General features: G+C 29.7%; 2 protein-coding genes across 2 annotated transcripts; both read left to right on the top strand.

Annotated features, from left to right (window-relative positions):
• The first annotated feature begins 11,349 nt into the window (after nucleotides 1–11,349).
• On the top strand, nucleotides 11,350–12,523 carry LOC102589834 (phosphoprotein ECPP44-like). The gene is made up of 2 exons (NM_001289013.1): nucleotides 11,350–11,601; nucleotides 12,146–12,523. Exons 1-2 carry the CDS (start codon nucleotides 11,350–11,352, stop codon nucleotides 12,521–12,523), a joined length of 630 nt encoding a protein of 209 aa, NP_001275942.1.
• A 2,222-nt stretch (nucleotides 12,524–14,745) lies between these two features.
• On the top strand, nucleotides 14,746–18,774 carry LOC102606157 (neutral ceramidase). Its single transcript, XM_006342182.1, has 9 exons — nucleotides 14,746–15,053; nucleotides 15,137–15,345; nucleotides 15,801–16,083; nucleotides 16,539–16,793; nucleotides 16,899–17,157; nucleotides 17,256–17,381; nucleotides 17,642–17,705; nucleotides 17,812–17,981; nucleotides 18,196–18,774. Exons 1-9 carry the CDS (start codon nucleotides 14,746–14,748, stop codon nucleotides 18,772–18,774), a joined length of 2,253 nt encoding a protein of 750 aa, XP_006342244.1.
• The last annotated feature ends 18 nt before the right edge of the window (nucleotides 18,775–18,792 follow it).

The following is an 18,792-nucleotide window of genomic DNA, read 5'->3' as shown; positions in this document are numbered from 1 at the left end:
TGCAATAGCTCGTTAAATTCACTAAATAATTTTTTAGAATAATTAACTACTTAAAATATTTTATATATTTGTAGTATCATCCTAATGACTAAATATTTCAGATTAAGTTTATAATTAGTATTTAAATTTTATATCTTTTATAATTTTAAATTGCTTAAGAGTCTTTTATCTTCTGAAAATATTTTTTATGTCACTAAATTTATGCTCCTTATTTTTGCAACGAAAAGATTTTTTTTTAGTTTTGCTTGTCTAATCTTTTATCTATACATAATTTTTCCTTTCATTTATTTTAAATTTTATAAAATAATTACTTTTGCTCATTTAAGCAAAGTGTAAATTTTAGCTAAACCACAATATATATAAATAATTACTTCTAGAGTCACTATAAAAAATACTATGTAAGAAATATCATTTATGATTCTTTCTATCTTTTTATAATTCTTTTAACATTCTATACAAAAAACTATCTTGAAGTATTGATAAAAAAACATTTCAATATAAAGGCAAAACAATCTATTTAAATTAGCTATTTAAACTTGAAAAACAAAAACTAAAAATAAAAGAAAGATAAGAAATAAATAATATTGAAAATTAAAGTTGTACTTAGAATACATGGTGGCTAATAATCATTTTAAGATACGTTTTCTTTGTTTTATGTGCCTCAAGTTCAAAAATATCATATATATTTTTATGATTTCATCAAATATCATTGAATTGTGAAAATTCATTTTATCATTAGACCTTCATTTGACCATTCTATTATTTTAAGTTTTCATGATTAAATTTAAAAAATAAACAGAAAAACTACAAACAATAAGAAACTATTTTTTTGTTAGAAAAATAATTAATGTATATCATACGGTAGGAAATAATTAAAAAAATTAAACTATCAATATTTTTCCATTTCTTGCAAATTAATATCTCTCTCATGCCTATCCAATCATAAGTTATTAAATGAGGTATTTGATTATTAATTTTTTTATTTTATTTATGAATTTCAACTTCGAAAAAGATATTGACTACGAAGTTTTAAAATTCAACTCAAAATGTATTTTCACTTCAAATTGTTGACAAAATGTAAAAAATAATTAGAACTTGCATTAAAAAACTCCAATTTTCATAAATTATTTACATTTTGAAAATAACAATTGTTTTTAAAAAAAATTGTACAATGAGAGTGGCTTAATGCCTACTAAGTTTTCTCATTATGATCATATGCATTGTGCCTTATGAAATTATATAATAAAAAAAATATTGAAGCAAACTTTTTGGTGTCTTGTTCTTTCTTCACATTGTCTTCCCCTCAAATATGACTTTCTTTTCCTCGGGCAATTACAAAAGATAAAAGATAAATGCACAATTAAAAGAATAACACTTCATAATTAACGAATAACATCTTTTGTTGTGTGAACTTTTGAGCAACATTTTCTTGTTTATGGGCTTCTAAAACGTTTCCTTCGAACTTGAATTTACATCTGTTCCTAAAAAATATAAAATTACAATTAACAATTCATATTTTATAGATACTCATGTCTTTTAATATGTTACTTATGAAAAATGTATATAGAAAAGAAAATAGATATTCTCACTTTCTTTTGGTATGTGTAATTTTTTAGCAACCTTTTTTGTTATTGACTTTCAAAAAGTGTCTATTAAGTTTAGATTCCAAATAACACTTCCTCCAGCAAAGTTTAAATTATAGTTTATAGTTCACATTTTATAAATATTCGTGTCTTTTAGTATGCTACTTCTGAAAAATGTATATAGAAAAGAAAATAGATATTCTAACTTCTTTTGTATGTGTGAATTTTGTAGCAATCTTTTTAGTTGAGTCTCCAAGTAACACTTTCTCCGACAAAAATATAAAATCATAATTTAGGATTCACATTTCGTAAACACTCATATCTTTTAATAAATTTCTTATGGAAAATGCATAAATAAAAGAAGATAGATATTCGTAGCATCAATTCATATAAAAGAAAATGATAATCTCACCTTTAAAAATATTCATATAAAAGAAAATGGAATTGAGACTCCAAGTAACACTTGCTCCTGCAAAATATAAAATCATATTTCATAATTCACATTTTTTAAACGCTCACATATTTTAATAAATTCCCTTGAAAAATGCAGAAATAAAAGATGATTGATACACTTACCATCAATTCATATAAAATAAAATAGATAATCTCACCTTCAAAAACAGTCACTGAAATATAACCATCACCGAACCTTAATTGAGCTACTCCATCATTTGCATTGTTTCTTATATTTATATGTGCAAACAAGATGTAACTGCAAAGCATAATAATTTGTATGGTAAAATGCCATTAAATGTAATGACTTTTCATATTTTTGCATTTATTAATTTGCGAACAAGATGTAACTGCAAAGCATAATAATTTGTATGGTAAAATGCCATTAAATGTAATGACTTTTCACATTTTTGCATTTATTAATTTGCAATGAAACTTACCTTTTAAATTTCTTAATTACTACATTAATTTCTACATTTCCTTATAGAAACATACACAATACAAGGAAAACAAAATAATTTTAGGAGAAGAGCTAATTAGTATGGTAAAGAATATCCTATATATGGGTATGTATGCTTTGTCTATACACGTATTAAAAAGGTGAAATTTTTTTGAAGAATAAAACTGATTAATAATTAATTAAATGATCACATAATTAGGTCTAATTTAAGAAAGAAAATAACGCTTATATTTCAATGAAGAAGATACCTACTAATTTTCAATAATTATTACATTGATTGCTACATTTATATCAATAGTAATAATAAAGAATAATATAAATCAACATTGATTTAATATAATATTTTAAATCCTAAAATAAAGAGAAAATTCTCAAAAATCTAAGAAAAAAGATAATTAGAAATCCTGATCAAAGAACTATGCCACATCAGATTTTCCATTTCCTCATTTATATATAGATATAGATTTCCTATTTTCTTCTCTGAACTATTTTGAGATATTTAACTCTTTTTTTAATTATTTTTTTTTGGCAAAAATCTTTGTGTGATTTATTTTTCACACACACAAAAAAAAACTTATAAAACAAATTTGAGTCCTTAAACAAAAACAAACTAAAAGATTAGTTTTGATAAAAATATTGATTGTGGATGTATTTTATCCATGATCAAATATATTTTGAGTTGATATCAAAACTTAATTATGATGATATGTTAAATATTTTAACAATTTTATTTTTTTAAATAAATCTGTTGGCGTTTGAACATAAATAAAAAATCTAATTTGTATAGAAGTAGATATTTGTAGTAGAATGGGATTGAGAAGTATCGCCTAAATTCTTTGATCTTGTGTATTTTCATATTTGCAAAGTTAAATTGATACATCTAATAATATTCTTTCACCCTGGAAAGCAGGGAACAATCCACAAGTCGGAATTAGTGATATGAATGTGTGATATCCATTTGCTTCATTCTAATTATACAAGAAAGAACTATAGGTCTGATACTAAAGACAACAGACACGAGGTAGAAAGAAAACAGACCATGACAAGCTCCGATACATGCACTCAGCAAGACATAATTTTGTCATTTCGAGATCTTTCATCTCAAATAATCAATTGTCTTTCGAAGTTCTATTAGAGTTCTAATAAGATTTATGTCATCAACATAAATAGCAAGTACAATAAATTTCAATGTTATTTTATTTATAAAAACACATGAGCAAATTGCATCCATTGTAATTTTGTATAACCTTCCTTAAATAAATACCCACTAAGACGGTTATACCAAATGCATCTAGATTGATTCAAACCTTACAATGATCTTTGCAATTTAATTGAATACATTTTTCGAGATTTTGAACAACATGCTTTAGGAATCGTAAATCCTTCAGAAATTTTCATGTATATCTCATTATCAAGTGATCCATAAAGATAGGTTGTAACCACATCCATCAAATGCATTTTAACTCTCTCATGGACTGTGAAACTAATGAGATAATTTTACCAACTTCTATATATGTTAATTCTTGCTTGGAATGCTTATAATATATCTTATTAATATGTTATTCATTGCAGAGTTATAAATATCTTATCATCAATTATTTTTTATTATAACTATATAACTTTCAAAATTACATCGTTTTTTCTTGAAAAATATCCATTATATAAACTAATCTATTTAGTTGATTATATTTAAAGAAAAAATCATTTCTTTTTTTTTAATCTAACTATATTTTATTAAATTTGTACTATAAAATAATTAAGTATAATTTTAAGCAGATAAAATAACCATTTGTAACTACTATTAATGTAAAATTTAATTGTCTTCAAAAAAAAAAAATATTATTTTAAGCGAAAAAAATATTTTTTCAAAGGTATGCATTGATACAGAGAAAATGATCAAAATGCTCCTTAATGTATAATGGTTGAATTATTTTGGTCCTCTATATATATCATATATAGTCCTTAATGTATACAAAATCATGATCATTTTAGTCCTTAGCCCTAAAACTAACCAAAAAGATAAAAAAAAATCTGTTAACTTTAACAGTGGGTCCCTTGCAATTGAGACCCTTCTTCTTCAATCTGCTATTTCACCATTACCACAAGCAGACCCTTTTCCTTAACTTTTTTCTTTCACCATTTGAGGTCATGCTCCATATACACTACATCCATTTCTCATCTCCCTCTAAAAATTCTATTTACATACATAATAAGAAGAAGAAAATCAAGATTACCAAAAAAATGGGAACTAAGTAAATTGGATAAAAATTTATATTTTCCCTCTGAGGAGATCGTCATAAATAAACTCTTTTTAAGCTGTAACTAGTTATTCTCTCTTATGACGGATATAGCTATCTTTTCTTTTTAACTTTTTCAAAATTAGTAAGTTTTTCAAGCATTGTTTTATCATTCTATTTTTAAAATAAAAGGGTAAAAGTTGAACACAAAGATAGAAAATAAAAATCTTACAAATGTTCAATTAAAATTTAAAGAAACTTTTGTAAGTATGAAAGATTTTTGGCAGTGGAAATTGTAAAAAAAATGGTAACAGAAAGAAGAAGAAGAAGAAGAAATGGCGGAAAAAGATGATGGAGGAAGAAAGGTTCACCAAGTGTGGGACCCACAGTTAAGTTTAACAAGTTTTTTTTTTTTTGTTGTTAGTTTTTAGGGCTAGGATCAAAATGATACTCTTTTAGTATACATGAAGGACTATTTTGATCGTTTTCTCCATTGATATATTAGGAACATAATTGAGTTTTGGGGAGGCGGCAAAGGAGGGAGTGTATGTTATGTATATGTACAACATGGTACAATAAATGTATGAACAGGGTATTCTTAACCATTTTCCAATCAAAACTCTTCTTCTTGTTTCACCAAAAGGCCTCCTTCCATCGTTTCCAAAGACGTTCATTCCAAAATGGATATTCAAGAGTTTCGAAGGTTCTTAAAAAAAATTCTATTTTTCGGACATACCTTTTCGTCCGGCGATTGATTATATACTCAGCGATACATATAGCTTCACTAAATACTCTCTTGAGAGAGTAATTGGACGTTCTAAAGACGATCTAGTATACAAAGTTGGTTACTATTCATATAAGAATAAGGACAGTCTCCTTCCTTCCGGTTACATTATTATTAAATTCATCCGACCCAGAGAGGAGGAAATTGATTGAAGCCGCAAGTGGGTATCCAATCAGAATTTGATTAATATTAAAAATTGAGGGTTTGGGTAATTTCGTAGAGGAGTATTGTGTTGCTTTCTCATACATGTCTGAAAGATCCCTTTGTTATCTTTTATCAAATCGGTTTCCAAATGAATTAAAAAGAGGATCTTATTGTTACCGCGCTAAAGGAAGTCCTATTAGGTCTAAGGAATATTCATCAATCCGGTAAAGTTCACAAGAAATTTAGTGCGGGAAACATTGGGCATTTCCAAGAGTGGAAATTAAATTGGATTTTGGAGCGGCAATTTATGAATCTATTTTTGGAGATATATATGACGAGATTGGTGACCCACTGGTACCGAGCCTCACGACGATCTCTGAATGGGCGGCTGCATCAGAGGTATTGTATGGACGATACTGTAATTCAAATTATTCAAGAGTTCATTTGATCTTACTTATCGGTATGATTTTTTTTATACTCATAGTCTAATAGAATAGTCAATATGAGTTGGTCCATCTCATTGGGGCTAACCCATATAACTTTGAAATTTGAAGGGGTCGAGTCGGACTAGCTCATTTTATAAAAACCAGAAAATAGTCGGTCCAGCCCACAAGTACGTGGACTATGGGCATTACCGTGTCAACCCTATTTTCTCAAAAGTATATTTTTTATAATCTTTTAAATTAAATTATAATTTAAAAATATTATCATAAATATCGACAAGAGAATATTACATCGCGTTAGTGTTACTACTTGTTAATCAAATACACAAATAAAAGTATCTTGATTATATTTATTAAGTTTGATTTCAGATAAAAACATAAATAGCTAAATAGAAATATTAACCTAATTGTTTTTCAATGATCATAAAAAACACAAAAACCATGACAATATTCCATAGGCTATGGCCTATGTAGTGAATCCCTAGAAATTTTAAGAAATTTTTATTTTATGTATTTCATATTTTATAAACATAATTTGTATTTAAATTGTAATATTTCAAACTTTTAATAGATTTTGAGTTTAGACTCTTGTTATTTTTAATACTTTATTTTATTTTTGTTTACCCACGGGCCAGTCTTATTCATAATTCTCAAGCCCCACAAATCGACAGACTTATTCAGACCGGGCTAAAAAACTCTTTTCTTAAATAGACTTCAAAAATCATAGACCAACCTTATCAAATTATGGGTTAGGCCAGGCTGGCCTAACGGACCGATGTAGCTTTGTTGAAGAAAAGAAGAAAGACAATAAAAAGAATTTTTTTAAAAAGAAACATAAAGATTTTTGAAGAATCAAAAAATTATAATATAAAATTTAAGAAATACTTTTAAAATCTAAAATTTTAATTATTATTTTTACCTTAAAAGAGAGTGAACTACACTTTCTTTGCCACCTCATCATTCAGGGAGCGAATAATTCTACTTTAAAATAGTATAAGGGGTAATAGGACTTTCGTAATGAATAAGTGTGTAGTTGGAATTTCAGAGATAGATTGGGAGTGTTTTAGACCATTTTCTCTTCTTTTTATTTAAATTTTTTTATAAATATCTAATTTTCAAAATTACATCATTATTTTTTTGAATAACATCCATTATTCAAAAGAGGATCTAATTGTTACCGCGCTAAAGGAAGCCATATTAGGTCTAAGGGATATTCATCAATCCGGTAAAGTTAAGACATACCTTTCCGTCCGACGATTGATTATATACTCAACGATATCGATAACGACACTAAATACTCTCTTCAGAGAGTAATTGGACATTTTGAAGACGATTTAGTATACAAAGCTAGTTGCATTTAATTACTAGTGAAGACAATTAATATAAATCTTTGCTTATGGGAGGCATCTCTGAAATGAATATTTTCTATCAAAGTTAATGAGGACCCCTTTTTATAAAAGCTAAGTTCAACTCCACATAGTTAATTTCCTTTGGAATATTGTCAATTTCGTATTTTCTTTCCTAAACTATTTCTGAGATATTAACTATTTTTATTTTTTAAATCTTTTTTTGGCAAATATGTTTGTGTGGTTTATTTTTCACACACACAAAAAAAACTTACAAAACAAATTGAGTCCTTAAACAAACTAAAATATTAGTTTTGATAAAAATATTGATTGTGGATGTTAAATACATAATTTACACATATATTTGTCTTTCAAGAATATTAAAAGTACATGAATTGTTAAATGACCTTTAGTTGCAATAGTGGTAAGTAAAATTTATTTACACACATTTGTAATCATTTACTTACACTTTGATGGATGGTTATCATACGCTATTTCATAATGAAATGTTGTTTATAGTTGTGTTGTATTATATTATAATTATATTATTTTATATTAATAATATCACTAAAATATATAATCAAAAATTTTCTTTAAAATATTATTTCACTAATTTCATCGGCCATTGAGAATTGATTTCGTCATCAATCACTATTATTACGTGATCCATTAACCACTGACAATCATTATAATTAGTCATCTCCACTAGCTATTATCCATAATGACATTTATGAGGTGGGAGAAATAATATTGACTATGAAATATGTAAACACAAAATAATTGTCAAACTAACATTTTTCTAACAAGAGTTATCAAGAGATCACATAATTCAACTAGTAGCATTATGACTTATTTAGATGGGTCTAGACTAATCAATAATATTGGATAAGATTTGTACAAATCATTGTTTGCCAATAGATTTTTTTTATGAGAATAAATTATTGAAGCAATGTGTTGGTATAACTTCTTTTTATTTAGCAAAGTTTAAGAAGAAAATTCGAGTAGCAATAATAACAATTCACTAGAAGCGACTTCCAAAATCAGAACTAGTGGGTTCAAAATTAATATGATATTATTATTATATATATTTAAATATTTTTAATTTATGCATATATAGTTTGAATCAAAAACAATAAATCAATATGAATCTATCTTTTATCAAGATATTTTGGTTTCTATTTCTCCCTTTAATAATTACTCCCTCCGTCCCTTTTTAGTTGTCCACTTTAGAAATGGCACACAGATTAAGGCAACAATGATTAGCACAGTGAAGTTACAATTTTACCCTTATGACAACTTTTCACTTCAAAATTACAACCACTTATTTGAATTCAAGTGAAATAAATTGGAGGGAAACAACATACACTTTTACAATTTTCAAGAAGTGTAAATAAGAGTATAATAGGAAAAAATTTGTTGTCCTTTCTTGATTTGTCAAAATGGACAACTAAATAGGGACAACCAAAAAAGGAAATATGGACAAGTAAATAGGGACGGAGGGAGTATATATTAACTAGTCTTACGAAATGGCAAATATGATAGATGGATTGTAATTTATAATGATGCCTTAATTTGATTTGATTAGCACACTAGTGGCAAACATGAATACATCAAAGTCCAAAACTTTTTTTGGGTATCCTAAAAATTCTTGTCAGACAACAGAGGACTAATGGTTACTCCAAAGCAGGGCGAAGTTAGGTAGAATCAAAGAGATTTATTTGAATTATTTTTAGTGAAAAGCTATATTACTATTTATATGTATCATACATTCGTATAACAAAAAATATAATTGCACCGTTGCTTTAAGAAATATCTTTTTTTTTTGGGGGGTCTAATCAGAGAGTGATTGATTATGTTCATGCAATGGAATCTTATCAAAAGACACACTTGTACGAAAATGGCAAAGCAAACAATTACAAATGTAAAGTAACAATTAATCTTGATATCAAAGTTTCAATTTGTCGAACAATATTCCTAGGCATAGCTAAAACTAATTAGAAACATATTTTTATGTGCGTTTACTGTTTTAGTTATCTATAATTTGTGCGACTTTTTGAAGCTTTCATTTTGTTATTTATTTCCTACTAAATTGCTTGAATATTGAGGCTAACTTTTACTTTTGTATTAAAGAAGTCATTTTTCTCATTTTCAAAGATTTTATTTTCCTAAAGAAAAATGAGAAAAATGACTTTTCTAATAATAATATAGAAAACAAGTCCGATAAATAATATTTCAAATTCATTATCTCCTCTCGATCATTCATACAGCATCCCCAACCCGACCCATCGACTATCCCAGCCCTCACCACCCCAAACCTCCGACTCCTTATTATATCATGCTCACATCGTGTTTTGCTAAGATTATTAAAGCAAGAAAAAAAGGAAACGGCATTATTGGAATCTGATGAAAGCGTTACTTACCGAAAGCAAAATAAAGGGCCAATTAAACAGCACACCCCCTACCATACTTAAATGGTTACGTTTCATCTCAAAATTTAGAAGGTTTTTTGTAACCTTCATTCTTTCCAAAAGTTATTATACCAAACGTCAAACCGACCACCTGTCCTTTTTTTCCTTTGGGTCCCATGTTAAATTAAATATCTTATAATATATATATTCTCGCGAAATTAAACTCGTAAACTTAAGATTGCAGCAAAGTAATAAATACTTCTTCATTCATAATATAGAGTTTCAATTTCAAATTATAAACATGAAATCATTTTTGTTTAAGAAAGTTTTACATTATAAGATTTAAATTTAGTTGAGTTTCAATACAGATACGATGTTAATTATCGAATAAAGAATTAAGCAAATGGACAAGGATCCATGAATGGAGATGGGAGCCCCACATGAAATTGAGAACATCGACTTAATTTGGGGATCTCGAAGTTTACCTGGCCCCTATAATTGCGCCACGTGTCATGTTCATTGTACCCTACCAATACCGACACACAAAGTTATCCAACCAAGGCCGACACTGTCTGGTCCCACAAGGACGACCTCACGCGTTGTCATCTTACGTGTGAGAATTTCATTGGCTGTTTGTCACCGTCAAGAGTACAGCGTGTCTGTCTCTACATTATTCTAATTTCTTCTTTTTAATGTACACATCCTTTTTCATCACGTCTGTCGTGTAATAGAGTAAGCAAACTTATTCTGTGAGAATGGTCACATCATTATTTATATGGGTCAAGTTTTGTATATGGAGAAAATTTTGTTAAAAATGCTATGTTCGAATGGGTCCTGCATGATTCAGATTTACTTGGAGTTTTAACGTGGCTTCGATCACCGAATAGAAAACAAAAACTTATACTGCAATATATACTCATTCAAAGAGTGTGTAAAAGAAAAAAGTAATCAATTAGGATTGAGAGAGTAGTATTTACTTGGATCAAAATGAACATTTATAAATGTATTATAAGAGAAATTCATATCATTATTCTTCAGGTATACATGGAATAAATCCGTTCATATGCAATAATTTACTAGCTGAACTGAAGAATAGTGACGAACCTTTGTAATAAAATATCACATATTGCGCCAACTCAGTCGTACGTACCTATAAGTAAGATTATTTGTCCACTTGTCATGCTAACATGGCGAGTATATAAAATTGATATACACTGGAAAGTGTGAAGAACAAAAAAGGCCACTTAGACGTCGGTTTAACTTGGTGTACTTGATTACTCTTTATTATGAGACGTTTGAACTTCTTTTTTATTATATCGAAAAATAAAATAATCTTAATCAGCGTAACGTCCGTGTTTGTAATTGCTATAAAAAGCGCACCAAGTCTCATATTTCTACCACATCCAATTCAAATATAATTTCAATATTCAAACTTTCACTTTACCTTAAAGTTGTTGATAATTTCTTTGATTGAAAAAAAGAAGAAGAAATATGGCTGATCAGTACGAACAGAACAAGCCATCAGTTGAAGAGACTGTTGGTGCCAACGTGGAGGCTAGTGATCGTGGTGTGTTTGATTTCATTGTGAGTAAAAGAGAGGAAAAACCAAGTCATGCTCATGAAGAAGAGGCAATTTCATCTGAGTTTTGTGAGAAAGTTAAAGTAAGTGAAGAAGAAGAACACAAGGAGGAAAAGAAAGAAGAGAAGAAACTTCATCGATCAAGTAGCAGCTCTAGTAGCTCGGTAAGTCTCTCTTTCATATTTTTACGTCACATATTTTTTAAAGTTTACGTCAAATCAATAAATATAACACACATTTTTTCTCATGATCATATTTATTTCACATAGATTATATTGTCCGCTGACTATTTTCAATTTAAGTAATTAAGTCGATAGCGTTGGATCCTTGATCATGTTATAATATTCCGATGATTTTATTCAGCTATAAATAATTAGAAATTTGTATACTTGAGAAATTTGTAAATGTATAAACAAAAGTCAATAGTTGTTACTTATCTTTTTTTTTTTTTTTTTATAGCAACACCATATTAGGCTTAAAACAAAAAATCACGATATGCTATTGTAGGTTACTTTTAACTTGATAATATAGAGATTAATACTTGACACTATTTGTTTTCACAAGTAAATTTACTGTTTACTTTTTCTAGTAGGTATGAATAAATTATACGTGATCATTGATATATTGTACATAGATTATATATTCATACGGACTATTTTTAGTTTAATCAGTTGAGTGAACGACATATTAATGTTGATCGATTTGCAGAGTGACGAGGAGGAAGAAATTGGAGAGGATGGACAGATAACCAAGAAGAAGAAAAAGAAGGGATTGAAGGAAAAGATTAAGGAAAAAATATCTGGTGATCACAAGGAAGAAGTGAAAACAGAGGATACCTCAGTTCCAGTTGAGAAATACGAGGAAACAGAGGAGAAAAAAGGATTTCTAGAAAAAATTAAGGAGAAATTGCCAGGTGGAGGACATAAGAAGACGGAGGAAGTGGCGGCGCCACCACCACCACCACCGGCTGCGGTGGAGCATGAGGCGGAGGGAAAGGAGAAAAAGGGATTTTTGGACAAAATTAAGGAGAAATTACCAGGATACCACTCAAAGACTGAAGAGGAAAAGGAGAAGGAAAAAGACTAAATTAAATCAATGTTTATTTGTTGATGTTTTTTACTTTTGGGATGTTATGATTGTGTTTCTGTGTTGCTTTGGTTATTAAGTGTTTTTATTTCCTTCACTTTGTTTTTTGGATTTTGAAGGATTTTGTTTAGTACTGTATTTGATATTTCTGTATGTAAGTGCATATATATTGTTTTGTATATGTGCCTTATGTGTATGAAGTTTGATGATATGGATTTGTAAAATGCAGTTGATTTTATCCTTTTTGACTTCTTGTTTTATGGTTCTTGAGATATTATTATGGCAAAAGATGATAAAAATTTTAGAGTTGCGATTTAAATTTCTCTCGATTCATCCCCTTGTAAGAAATTACCAAATCATTTGATCATTTAACTATTATTATGATATAAGGATCAATCAATCAAATATTAATAGATAGTAAATGGGATGGTATGAAAATAAATAAAATGCTAGTCAAATGTTATTATTTTCGTTAGACTTGAATTTGGGCAAATTATAAATGTCACATAAAAGTAGTTTGAAGTAGTTTAATAACTACCATCATTTACACTATAGATCATCTAAAAGATGAAGTATTTATATAGCCAAAGTATCTTTAAAATGCAAATATGCAATCTTGATCTAAAAGATATTTATATAGCCAAAACGCAAAATATATCATTAAAATGCAAATATGCAATCTTGATAGTAACATAGGTAACTAAAAGATATTTATATGTATAGCTAAAACATCTTTAAAATGCAAATATGCAATCTTGATAATAACATAGTGTTGGGTTCTGAAGGTGATTAGGGTGTCATGCGGAAGCTTACAATTGCAATCAAGACGGTGATAAATTAGATGACAAATAAAGCGATACTAAAACATAATATTATTAATATGAAAATTAATTTAAAAGAAAAATATTATAACTGTTGAGAGAATAAATCTCCCCATAAACTAAACTTTTTAAATGTCTACATTGTGGATGTTATTGTTATTGTGTTAGAAGAAACAAACATATATTTATAGAGTCCTAAAACCTTTTCTACTAGAAAAGGAGTCCTAAAAGGAGAGAATAAACCAAATATAAAATAATATTATATTTTCCTTTCAAGAAAAGTAAAAACATTTATGGTAATGTTTTGTTTTTTCTTTAAGGAAAAATAAATCTTAAATTATGGTAAGAAAATCAGGGCAAAACCCTAACACATAGGTTACCTGCTATACCAATTAAATACGACCTAACAATATAAAAAATACTCACTTGAACTCCACCTAAGAAGTTATCACATCAAGCATTTTTGTTAGCATGCCTTTATGGATTAGACAAGCTTGCAATTCAAGCTATACACTTTAGAAGAAACATGGACCATCACCCATGAGACATGTGCTGTAAGAGTAAAGTTAAGCAATTAAGAAGCATGGGTGTGTGCTTTCCAAAGTGTAAAGTGCATATTCTATGAAATGGAGTAGCATAATGGTGGGGAAAGGGAGGAAATAATGAGTAAAGATTGATTCATGCATCTTAATCTAAAAAGCCTGCAAAGAACACAAACTCTGAGCTGTAAGCAGGGGCGATTTAGTATCTGGGACAGTTAGTGCACAAAACATTCCGCGTTAGCAGAGTTTAAGGAAGGGGCCGAGGGTGATTTAGTTCCTAAGGTTGGGAAATAAGTAGAGTTCGGAGTCACAATACTAAAATTCCACACTTAAATGCATAAAATTCAAATTTTGAATCCGTGATATATGCATACTTGATACCAAATGAAACTGAAAAACAAATAGCTAAAATTCAAGCCGCAAAAAAACATACAATTCCAACATATAACAAACAAGACACAACTTTCCCAAAATTGCACGTTCGGAGCAACCTAAGCAAATATGCATTCAAGTCCAAATTTCTTCATAGTAAAATTAAAAAAATCAGAACATATAAGCTCGACGCAGAGGTAGATTCAGAATTTAAATTCTATCAATTCAGTTCAATATTTATGGTTCTCAATATTGAACTAATTATATTATTAAAGTTACGAGTTCATATCTATCATTGCAATTTTAGTTAATTTTTACATATAAATTTATGTTCCACGTCGAAAGTACTGGTTTCAGGTAAACCCGCTACTACAACATTAGATCCAAGAGTTCCTTAGGAATTCCCAATTTGTTCACTAACATATAACCCGACGTTTGCATATACAATTCTAAAAACAATCCATACAATTTCCATTCATAGAACAAAATGAGAAGAAAAACAGAAACCTTACTAAGTATTTTCCTGTTTTTTCTTTGTCAAATACTTCTAAGTGTCAATGGAGATTACTTAATAGGATTAGGAAGTTATGATATGACAGGACCAGCTTCACAAGTGAACATGATGGGGTATGGTAATTTTGATCAAGTTACTGGTGGTATACATTTTCGATTACGAGCTAGGACATTCATCGTTGCTGAAAGTTTCAATGGTCTGAGGCTTGTGTTTGTTAATCTTGATGCTGGTATGGCTTCACAACTTGTCACAATCAAAGTACTCGAGCGACTAAAGTCAAGGTACGACTCATATGATTTTATTTGACGATATTTGACTAGACACGAAGCTTATAAAGTATTATTTTTTGGTTGTATATATGAAGGTATGGAAATATATATAGTGAAGAAAATGTTGCAATAAGTGGGACACATACTCATGCTGGTCCAGGAGGTTATTTGCAATATGTGACATATAGTGTAACTTCATTGGGCTTTGTGCCACAATCATTTGAGGCAATTGTTACTGCCATTGAGCTCAGTATTGTCCAGGCCCATGACAATCTAAAGCCTGGTTCTATCTTTATCAACAAAGGTGACAAATTAATCATCATGCATATAGTTATAGTTATTTTATAATAGTAATTGTTAGTAATTCTCTCAAAGTTTAAATGGATTGAATTATGACTCATTTGTTGACTTAATCTAATGAAATATGTAAAATTAAAAGGACTTAAAGAAATAATTTTCAAAAACTACATTAGTTTTCATTCTCTCTTGTGCAAAATAAAATTTTGTTGACAAAATTATTCCGAGATTATAATTCTAGAATTATAATTTTTTTACTAATTTATCCCACCTATGAGCTGGTGGGATAAAATAATCCTTAGTTTGGTGGGATATGATAAATTTATATTGTCAACTAAATATAGTATAATTTTTATCTCAAGCTTAATTCTGAATGTCTTGTGTCCGATGTGGCACCCTACATGGCAATTTGTATCCTACATGAATCTAACATTGTCCTTTTTTGTTTGAATGATTATGTAGGAGATCTAGAAAATGCAGGCATAAACAGGAGTCCAAGTGCATATTTATTCAATCCTCAAGAAGAGAGATCTAAATATAATACAAATATTGATACCCTAATGACCCTTTTGAAGTTTGTGGATGGAGATACTGGAAAAAATATAGGTGCATTTAGTTGGTTTGCAACACATGGCACTTCAATGAGCAGAAATAATAAGCTAATTAGTGGAGATAATAAGGGTGCAGCTGCTAGATTCTTTGAGGATTGGTTCACCAAAAATTCCTCTACAAAATCTACTAAGGTGTTAGGTAGGTAAATTATTAATTTTGTTTGTGTAAAAAAATATTTTCATAATTTCAACCGTTCTGAAAGGGTCTATCGAAAACAACATCTCTCTACCTTACTCAAGATAGGGTAAGGTCTGCATCAGTGGCGGAGCCACCATTCAATTAGGGGGTTCATCCGAACCCCCTTCGGAAGAAAATTATATGATTTATACATGGTTAAAATATTTTTTTAGGTATATATAGTAGATGTCGAACCCCCTTCGACTACTTCGTATGTCTTATTGATAATCTTGGCTCCGCCACTGGTTTGCATAAATCCCATCCTCCCTAGACCCCGACCCCACTTGTGAAATCACATTTGATTACATTGTTGTAAAAGCATTTGCTTTAGGCTATATAAACTATCAATTTAAATAATTTTTTACACATCAAATTATATTTATCTGTTATAGCAGGTAACCTATCAGGTAGCAACCAAGATTTATTGAATAAAACATCTAAAATCAAGCCTACAGGAGGACAACCTTGTACAAATACAACAAGTCAAGGCTTTAAGGTGAGAAAAAACAAAGAAATGAAATTTGTTGGAGCATTTTGTCAATCAAATGTTGGAGATGTGAGTCCAAATGTGGTTGGAGCATTTTGTATTGACAGTGGATTACCTTGTGATTTTAATCACTCTTCTTGTCATGGCAATGACCAACTTTGTGTGGGCCGCGGGCCTGGGTAAGACTCATCCCTTTTTGGGATAACTGTTTAGTAAATGATCTTCTTCTTTTTTTTTTGTGACGACTCATGGATCTTGTAGATTACAATCTAATGTGTCTACAGATATCCAGATGAAATATTGAGTACAAAGATTATTGGAGAAAGACAATTTCAAAAGGCTGTTGATCTTTTCACATCTGCTAAACAAGAATTAACAGGGAAAATTGATTATCGACATGTTTATATTAATTTTACAAATACTAAGGTTCAATTAGAAGATAATAAGGTTGTCCAAACATGCCCTGCAGCATTGGGCCCAGGATTTGCTGCTGGAACTACTGATGGGCCTGGTGTTTTTGGTTTCCAACAGGGTGATACTGAGGTCACAAATCAATTTAATTAATTAATTTTTATAATCTTGAAAAAATAATAATCTATTATTACTATCTTTTAAAGATGAAAATTTGATTTAATTTCCAGATTAATCCACTTTGGAAGAAGTTAAGAGATGTGTTAAGAGAACCAAGCCCATATCAAGTGGACTGTCAAAAGCCCAAGACTGTTTTGTTGGACTCTGGAGAGATGTTTTGGCCATATCCTTGGGCGGTAAGGCCCAACAACAAAATTAAAAGTAGTGTATACTTTTTTTTTCTTTGATTTCCCATCCGTTGTCTGGTACTCGTTTTGGAGCTGGTCTAATTCGAATTCATACGGGAAACTCCCATTTAAGGAGGAAAACGCTCCCTTCCAAATGCCGTTCCATACGGAATCTCTCTTGTTAAGAATGGAGGAATTGCCGTTGTATACTTGGTGTAATAACAAGTACACCGATTATATTGGCTTATTTTTTATTTTTTATTTTGCAGCCAGCAATACTTCCAATTCAAATTTTTAGACTAGGAAGTCTCATCATTCTCTCTGTGCCAGGAGGTATGTTTTGACTATATTTTTAAATATAAAATTTGTGACATATACTTATATAGTAATTTATTTCAAAACAACTAAGAAAACATATACAAATTCATGTGTGGTACAGAATTTACAACAATGGCTGGACGTAGGTTAAGAGAGGCAGTGCAACAGACACTAATTCGCAGCGGAAATGGCGAATTTGATGACCAAACTCATGTTGTCATAGCTGGCCTAACCAACGCTTACTCACAGTACATAACCACTTTTGAAGAGTACGAGCAACAACGTTATGAGGTACTACGTACTCTTGGACAAATGTATAACTTGCAAGTTATATATCTGTTTATTATAAAGTTCGAATTATAGTAAAGTAAGCCTCTTATAATAGGTTACCATACACCTCTTAAAAGTTCTCACTATCATATACAATAGAAGTATGTATCCAAATTTGTTCTTTTACATTGTCAGTGCATATAACTTAAATCAATAGTCATTTAAACTTGGGCAGGCTGCGTCTACGCTATACGGTCCACACACATTATCAGCATATATTCAAGAATTCAAGAAGCTAGCTGAATCTATGGCAAAAGGAGAAAACATTACTACAAAAGGACCTTCACCACCAGACCTTCTGTCAATTCAACTTAGTCTATTACCAGATCCTACTGGTGATTCACCTCCACCGGGCATAAATTTTGGCGATATTAAACAAGACATAACTGTACCAAAATCCGGAACATTTACAAAGGGAGACAGAGTAATTGCCATATTCTGGAGTGCAAATCCAAGATATGACTTACTTACTGAAGGCACATTTGCTGTTGTGGAAATGCTTCAACGCCAAAGTTGGCTACCTAAATATGATGATGATGATTTTTGCTTGTTCTTTAAATGGCAAGCAGAAAATGTCACTGGTATTGCTCGTGATGATGTGAATAGTTATGGTTATGCTACACTTGAATGGGAAGTACCAGAGGAGGCTAGTCCAGGCGTTTATCGCTTAAGGCATTTTGGATCAACGAAGAAAACGAAAGAATCATCAAACTTGTATTATACTGGTGCATCTAGTGCTTTTACAGTGTCATAGGATAGTTGAAGTTTCTTT

The sequence above is a fragment of the Solanum tuberosum genome, unplaced genomic scaffold (assembly GCF_000226075.1).
Source record: "Solanum tuberosum cultivar DM 1-3 516 R44 unplaced genomic scaffold, SolTub_3.0 scf00032, whole genome shotgun sequence".
NCBI lineage: Eukaryota > Viridiplantae > Streptophyta > Magnoliopsida > Solanales > Solanaceae > Solanum > Solanum tuberosum.
This window is presented reverse-complemented; position numbering and strand designations above follow the sequence as displayed.

Bases quoted from the DNA above. Each gene is read 5' to 3' on its own strand.
- LOC102606157 (XM_006342182.1), top strand. From the start codon at position 14,746: ATGAGAAGAAAAACAGAAACCTTACTAAGTATTTTCCTGTTTTTTCTT. The intron at 17,706-17,811 runs GTATGTTTTGAC...TGTGTGGTACAG, and splicing joins CATTCTCTCTGTGCCAGGAG to AATTTACAACAATGGCTGGA. The intron at 17,982-18,195 runs GTACTACGTACT...AAACTTGGGCAG, and splicing joins ACGAGCAACAACGTTATGAG to GCTGCGTCTACGCTATACGG.
- LOC102589834 (NM_001289013.1), top strand. From the start codon at position 11,350: ATGGCTGATCAGTACGAACAGAACAAGCCATCAGTTGAAGAGACTGTT. The intron at 11,602-12,145 runs GTAAGTCTCTCT...ATCGATTTGCAG, and splicing joins GTAGCAGCTCTAGTAGCTCG to AGTGACGAGGAGGAAGAAAT.